Below are 8438 nucleotides of genomic sequence, written 5' to 3'. Positions count from 1 at the left end.
AAATTTGATCCACCATCACACCATATACTTGTTGCAGAGACATCATGCATTTGTATCAAGGAAAGTTAGAGTCAACCACCTTGCATAAACATGAAATCTTGCATAAACATCAAATAGGTAATTGTTTAGCCTCTGCATCCACAAACTATAGTGTGGAGCCAAAAATAATCACAAGGTGACACGTGGATTTTTAAGTAAAAGAGGATAAAAATACCTTTGAGGCATACTGAGATTCCTACACGCGAGCAACGGGCAATTATCACTCAACCAAGTCAAAAGTGCCCAAAATAGGTAATAATTCAAAACCTATTTCATCCATCCTCATCCAATCTTTTCCACAAGGTAACTCCCAAATCTTCCCTTTTTAAATATATTGATTAGCTAATCAATTAGGTAATTATTCTATTAATTAGCTAATTGATTAGGTAATTATTCCATAACTCCCAATTTAACACAAATCAAGAACCTAGCCCATAAAGGGAGCTAGGTGGCCAGTCCTCTCTCACCCAAGGAGGCCAGCCATTCTCCTATTTAAACCCCATCATTCTCCTCAAAGTGAAAGGTCTACAATCTTGCTAAATACTCAAAATTCTTCAAACACTTTTCTCTCAAAATTCTAACTTTGGCATCAGAGGTTCTTCAACCAAAGCCCCCCTATTCATCGTGGGCGCGTGAGGCTATTGGCCTTGACCTAAGGTGTTATTTGTTTTGTAGGTGCAATTTTGTCCAAGAATAAGGAGGAAGAAATTTGCATCCACAAATTGGTGCTTTCATTGAGAGTTGAGTCCCACACTCGTAGAAGACTCTTGCATCCAAGGTTTTTCTATTTTCTTGTCCATTTGTAGATTTTTCGTACGTTTTTATTATTAGAATTTTTTATTTGCAAAAATTCTTTGATAAAACGTAAAAGAGAAGTGCAATGGCTAGAAATTTAGAAAATTTAACAAGTGAAATTTCCAATATTCAAGAGATGGGACCGCGGCGATCCACAAAGCTAAATGTGACAATAAGTGGAGAGGCACCACCACCACGAGTTTCCACCATGGGAACCACCACGGTGGCCACCGGCGAGGTCCATGGTGTCACCACCACGACCCGAGCCGTGCCATCTAAGCAAGCCTAAGTCATGACATCCAAGGCCCAAGGCCCATAGCACCAAAGCCACGGCCCAAGCTATGTCACTCCAAGCCCAATGCGTTGCCAAGTCGAGCCTTAGCCTCGCACCCACATGCGCCACACGCCGAGCAGCCCACTCTAGTGGCCCAGCCTGCTCCGACCGAGTAGCCCACTCTCGTGGCCCAACTTGCTCTCGTCAGGCAGCTTACTCTCGTGGCCTAACCTGCTCTCGCGGCCCATCCTGCTTCCGCAGCCCAGTCTGCTTCCATGGCTTTTCAAGCAGCCTAAATCAATCCAAGATTAGTTCAACCATCCCGGCTCAAAATTTCAAGACCGACGATCGAACCGGGAACATTTTCACCACATTTTTCTGTGGATTTGACATTTCCCAACTCAAATCTTGCTCCCAGAGTCTACCACACTTCCATTGCTCAAGGAGACACATTCCTTCCAAGCTATTCCAACCCAAATGGAGAACAACACTTGTCTTAATAAGTCATAGAGTTGATAAACACCTTTACACAGTAGATGACGTTGGTGAACCAGCTCTTGCAGAGCACCGAGATGCAACATGCCCCAGACGAGGTGTCCCGAAGTAGGAAAGGGGCAGACAAAGAACCTCTCCAGCAGCGTCCCGGTAAGCAGCCACTCGACTAGCCACGAATCGAGCTTTCGAGCAATGTACACTCCCGATTGGGCCTCTGAGATAGTGTATACTCTTGTCTTAGCGCGCAGAGGAGTGTGCACTCTCGACTAGGCCTATAGACGAACATACATTCACGGTTGGGGTCACACTTTGATAGTTAACATGAGCAACCTTTCAGGCGAATTGTTCATTCGCAGCTAAACCCATAAGGAGCATTATACACCTCACATCTGAAAAGGCAGCATGACTGATGGAGATAAATAGTCACTCAATCCGGCTCAAGTTCAACCGGCAGCCTGCAAAGAACTCGCTCGCCTGCTAGGAACACACCACATCCGAGGTATAAACGAGCCAAACACATGGAAGAGTAGCCTAGACCAGCAAGTCACAATTAGGGGCGGCCGAGAGCTCTACTATGCTAACAAAGGCAAGTTCAAAAGGAAGTAGATAGACTATTAACCAAGCGATTGCACGATTTTCAACGAGGTCACTGACGAGGCACTACGACGAGACATGACCAACATAAGCAGGTCACCTTTCACGGATGAGATCGAACAGGCAGAGCTTTCATGCGAGTTCAGCATGCTACATTTCACATCTTTCAAAGGGGATGAAGACTCGGAGAGACACCTAAAGCACTACCGAAGCATAATGATCCTTTATCAAAACAACGACGATCTCATGTGCAAGATATTCACCACCATTCTATAAGGCGCGGCGCAAGATTGGTTTTACACCTTGCCGCCACAATCCTTCCGGAGTTTCGATGAACTTTCTTTGGTTTTCACCAAAGAATATTCATCCTATCGCTCAATCAAAAAGAAGTCCGACCATTTGTTCAACGTCAAGAAAAACCTAAAGGAGTCGCTTCGCGACTATGTGAATAGGTTCAAAGTAGAGAAGACAAGGATAGTTGGATGCAACGACTCGATAGCTAAAGCAGCCTTCCAAAAAGGACTTCCAGCAGACCACCAGCTATTCAAAAAATTGACCATGAAAGAAGATTTAACTATGGCAGACTCTTTCACTCTGGTAGATAAGCATGCACTTTGGGATGAGGCTCGCCAATGCACATTTAAGAACTTGAAGAAGTACCCGACATCACCTCCCTACTATCCAAACCCGAAGCAGTGGATGACTTATTCGCATGTTTGACTGTATCTAAAGTAGCAATAAGCTTTACTATCAAGAAAGAAGAGTTGGAGACCCGACTACCCGTATTTCACAGTTCAAAAGCTATTCTCGATGCTATCAGAAATTGAAAAGCTAACTTTGTCGACAGTTATTGGAACCTAGAAGCTTAAGTTTTACCTTCAAACGCACGCAGTCATCCTTATGACGCACTATTCCGCCCAATCCAGACGCGCAACGATAAAGGCATAGACTCGGGTGGATCTAAAGTTTTCTGACGAATGTAACAACGAGGCCCAAAAAACATGCCAAGGGCAGATGAACATTGGAAGGACATATTCGGAAGCAAGTTTTGTCCTTGTCGCCCCAAAAGATTCTACATAGAAGCAACATGTACCAGTAATTGAGCATTTCCTGCTATGTGTCACACGGCCCTGGCCGACCTTTGCTCCATAATTCAACTTTAGAGTGGCCTAATACTAGCAGTTGAGCATCTCCTGCTGTGTGTAACATGGCCCCATATCCACGGCTTTCTACCACGTATTCACGACACAACAGAACGACCCAACGACGCATTAGAGGTAGTCGAGCACGCCCTAGCCGCGCCTGCTCCATCCGATGAAGACTTCTGGCATTTGAATGTCCATGGCGCATCTAACTACAAAGGTTCGAAAGCAAGCATGGTCCTTGTCACCCCAAATAGCTCAATGCTCGATCAGGTGATCACTTAAGGTTTCAAAGCATTCAACAACAAAGCAAAGTATGAGGCCCTATTAGCAAGCCACCGGATGGAAAAAGACTTGGCGGTGAAGAAACTTGTAATTCATTCCGATTTCCAGCTAATCACCAACTAGATTACTGGGGAGTACATGGAAAAACATCCAAGGATGACACAATACTTAGAGAAGGTACGCAAGCAGCTTGAGGCATTTCAGACTTACACTCTCACTCAAGTTCCGCGGGCAAACAACGCCCATAAAGATGTGCTAGCCGGCCTAGGCTCCTCCCTCGACCACCAACTCAAACGCTCTATTCTGGTGGACTATCTAGACAAGTTAAGCATAGAAACGGAGCCGACAGCCGAAGTGTCACAGGTTAGTATAACTCCTAACTGGCAAAGTTCTATTATAGACTACCTGGTCAACGACACACTCCCCCTGAAAAGATTAGAGTCTAGGAAGCTCCAAATCAAGGCTGCTACTACATGTGGAACGACATTCTCATCCGAAAAACCTAAATCGAACCACATCTTCACTGCCTAGCACCTTTCGATGACTTGAAGGTTCTAAGCTCAATGCATAAAGGCGTATACGGAAATCACTCCGGAGGTCGATTCTTAACATAAAAGGCTCTTAATGCCGACTACTGCTGGCTTTCCATGCACCGAGGTGTTAAAAAGTTAGTACAAAAGTGCGGCCGTCGCCAACGCTACAAGCTGGTACCATCACTGCTTGCCAGCGAGCTACACCCCAGACGAATCCTTGGTCGTTCATGCAATGGCAATTGACTTGGTAGGACATGTGCCGTCTGCTACTGGGGGCAAAGGCATAATGATAGTGATAATCAACTACTTTACCAAATGGGTAGAAGCAGAGCCTAAGACGACCATGACTTAGAAGGACGTAGAACACTTCATATGGAGGAACATCATTTGCTGATTTAGCATCCCTCAATCCATCATTATCAACAACAACCTGTAATTCATGGGCAAAGATATGGGAAAGTTCTTCCAAAAGTATGGCATCAAGCAACACATATCCACGTTGAGATATCCTCAAGGCAATAAGTGGGCTGAAACATCCAACAAGATGATCCTCGACTGCCTTAGGAAATCCCTCACCAACAAAAAAGGAAAATGGCCAAACGAACTCCCCGGATGTCTATGGGTATATCGTACCACCAAAAGACGAGCAACTAGTGAGACTCCTTTCTCTTTGGCATTTGGCTTAGAAGCAATCGTTCGTCCTAATGTCATCAAGTTATTCATCGCTCTACTACCAAGCATTGAGCAGAACAATAAGGAGATGGCCACAAGCTTAGATCTAGCAGAGGAGAAGCGCGAACAGACCATCACCCGCATTGCAGCCTACCAGCAACAACTCATTTCCAGCTATAACAAAAAGGCCAAGATCTGGCAGTTCCAGCCCGAAGATCTAGTCCTAAGAAAAACCTTTATCACTGCCCGCATAGAAGGCTCTAAAAAGATGGATCCCATCTAGGAAGGTCCGTGCAAGATCAGTAGAGTAGGCGGCAAGAGTAATTACACCCTCGCCACCATGAAACGACAAAAAAATAGAAAAGCAGTGGAGCACCTACAATCTGAAGAAGTACCATGTGTGACCTCCCACTACATCAAAGCCCTAAGACTTAAGCAGCTTGACAGGCACCATCTCACAAGCCGAGGACTATCCAGTTGTTATGCAGTTCTTACCTTACATTTAAGTTCTTGTTCGTTTCACTCGTTTTTTAATGAGGAATTCAGAAGTAATCACAACTTGGCTTAGTTGCATGCTTACAACAACTGATCATTCATGCACTTCAAAAAAAGATTGCTCCCTTCTTAAGGACTCATCGTAGGAATTGCACCATCCGAGGGACCAACCATGCTCACCAGGGCTAGAGGGAAAACTAATTGCTCTCCAGTGAGAGAGGGTAAACCAATTCCCCGACACCCATATGGGTCAGCTCTTCAAGACGGGAGGATAAACTCTACGCTCCGAATATCCAAACGTGGATAAGCATGGCTGCCTTAGTATAACTAGATGCACGATGGCTTGCGTTGAGGTTTTTAGAAGTAGACACAATGGTCTTTTTCAAGGTTTAGCTAATTGAAAGATTTTGGGTTTCTTGGCTAATCCGCGGGGAACTTGGCCCTAGAGACGGAGGGGGCACATTACGCAGTACACCCTACAAACAGCTGCCTTGGAACCCTAAAGCTGCTACCAAGTACACTAAGTTAGCCTATGGTTTCTGGAATACTGCCTACGGCTTGCCCTTCGAGCAGTAAAACCATGCTAGACTTATATAACTGCACATTCTTGTGAAAGGTTAAATGAGCTAACGTGCATATACAAAGCTTTATCTACTGCCGACATACTACGTAGTCGATAAGCTTCACCTCTGCCAAACGCAGAACAACCTACACTAAGTCCTAAAGTGTTATGATACTTGCTACGCAACCTACAAAACTGGAGAAAGCCAAGGTTCACAACCTAATGGTTACATGAACTTGTCTTCTTCTGTAAGTAAGGCATCCGGCTGCCAACCTTATGGTTAACAACTTTGTAAAGTTCTACACCAACACCTACGGCTGCATAGACTACGTGGGCCTGCCTGCTTATAGAAAAGTAACACGTCTGCCACTGGTCTATAAAGTCTAAAGGTTAGGGCATGAACAAAAGAAAGGAAAATCAAGAAAAGGAAAGGAAGCCTATTTATAAACAACTAGCAAAGGCCGAAAGAGTTTAAGCAAAACAAGAGTTACAAGGAAAAATAAAGAAAATCTTAAAGGCTACCTAGAAGATTACACTTCAGCAGCTTGTACATCCCATGACTACTCGGTCGCCACACCTTCAGTAGCCACTATGCTTTTAGCAATGACATCATCCAGCGTTTCACCCTCGGTTGCCCCAGCCTGGGCACTAACTTTTCCAACTACTTCACCAATGGAAGCCTCAAAAGTAAAAGCAAGAAAGTCTTTCAGAGAAATAGAGAAGGTCTTGAAACCTCGAGCCCATCCTTCGTATCCTTCAGCTGTTCATCTTCCTCGAACCCATCCTTTTCACCTTGCAGCTCATCCACTTCCTTCTTCAGACTTTTGTTGATCTTCAGTACCCCTTGAAGTTCCAACACTTGGGGTATAAACAGCAATCAAACTCTTCATCATTTGCATAAGTAGTGAAATGAAACTTAGAAACTGCAAATTCAAGATCATGAATTTGAGGTATGTAACATCTAATCTCCTTATCTGCACTTTCATACTTAACTTGGATCGCATCAAGCCTAGTCTTCAAGTCAACGATCTCTTGGCGAGCGGTCTCAAGTTGCAAAGAAGTGGAGGCAGAAGTATTAGACCCATTTAAAGCAACGAGCTCAGAATGCAACCTCTTGATCTTTTCGGCCGAGGAATAAGCTTCAACTATCATAGTTTTCACCACCTTCTTGGCAGCCTTGCTATATCTGCATCATAGCAAGCAGAGCAGTCCTTCCGTATTGGGTCGTATGCTTTGCAAAGGAACTTGGGCAAACAACCTTTCTAGCACCATCAACAAAATTGGCATAAGCGTCCATGTCTTCAAGCAGATATGGTTTTAAAAGCACATAAATCTCAGCATCCTCCCCAGAAGCCGGCTTAGTAGATTTCTCACAGCTGCTTACACGAGTAGTTTTCTCCTTTCCAACAAGTGAATCAGTCTCAGCAGTAAATGAAGTGGGCCTTGGCGCCACTTTAGCAGCAGAGTCCACCTTATCGTTCTTCATAATAGCAAGCATCTCTAAGGGTGAATCAGACTTAGCTTTTAACAGACGTCTTGGTACAGACTTCGACACTGGGGGCATGACAGGACCTTTACACTGAGCAATCCTATTAGCAATTGTACTAGCCATTCTTAACATGGTAGACGCCACATGCTCAGATCTAGCAGCCTTATTTTTCTTCCCATTGGAAGAAGTCATGTCAATTATAGGCCTCTCGGCAGCAGGTAGACCCTTATAAGCAGCGAAGGATGTCTTCAGTTTTTCTCAACCGGCATCTCTTGAGCAAGCGGGGAAGATCTCTTATTTCCACCTTTATTCATAGTAGGCTCCACGACATCGTTTAGACTAGCCAATACATTCGCCTTGATCCTCTTTACCTTATCTTTCGGGAGCAGCTCACCTTTCTCCCAACGAAGAAGATTAAGCAGCCAACGACATTCATAGTACTCAACAGGGGTGCTTAACCCATACCAGCTTTTCCCTCATTTTTTTCTCGGACTAGCAGGTAGGAGGCCTGCATGCCTAGCATTTCAACAACCTATGAGGCCTGTGGCCTCCTCGTTTCTTTCAATCGCTGACCTGGCCCGTGTCAGGTCCAAGAGCCTAAAGGATATGAGTCATGCAGCTTGCCTAGCACCGCGCCCCAGCGCCTCAATCCGCAGCCCTAGCCACACAAGCTGCCCTTGGCTCTAGCCAAGCCATGTAGCCTAAACAGTGGTCTTTGTCACAACACCTCTTTAGCCCATGCCGAGCCTACTCCTGGCCCCTACCAGCCAACGTGCGGCACCACCCAAACAGCTACCCTGTGACAATACTATCCAAGAAGAAGACAATGAAAATTAAATTTTTCTTACCTCGGTGCAGCGCAGAGAAGACGAAGAAAGCAACGAAAGATGGTCCTTTGCAAGAGCAAGATGTAGAAGATTGCTAGATGAGGGGGAACAAATATCATCTTAGCTCTCTCTCTCTCTTGTAGGGTAGAATAAATTGTTCTCCAAAGTTGATTTAATAATCCACTTAAGGTGGACTTAAATAGGCTTTGAGAGAAATTTATTTCCCTTTTCTAGAA

The 8438-nt window shown here is 44.8% G+C and overlaps 1 protein-coding gene across 1 annotated transcript; it reads left to right on the top strand.

The window, feature by feature from the left end:
* Window positions 1-4596: 4596 nt before the first annotated feature.
* Window positions 4597-5112, top strand: LOC148698671 (uncharacterized). The gene has a single exon (XM_088678659.1). It carries the CDS (start codon window positions 4597-4599, stop codon window positions 5110-5112), a length of 516 nt encoding a protein of 171 aa, XP_088534785.1.
* Window positions 5113-8438: the final 3326 nt, after the last annotated feature.

Source organism: Pyrus communis, chromosome 2, assembly GCF_041283825.1.
Source record: "Pyrus communis isolate YQ-2024b chromosome 2, ASM4128382v1, whole genome shotgun sequence".
NCBI classification, from domain to species: domain Eukaryota; kingdom Viridiplantae; phylum Streptophyta; class Magnoliopsida; order Rosales; family Rosaceae; genus Pyrus; species Pyrus communis.
This window is presented reverse-complemented; position numbering and strand designations above follow the sequence as displayed.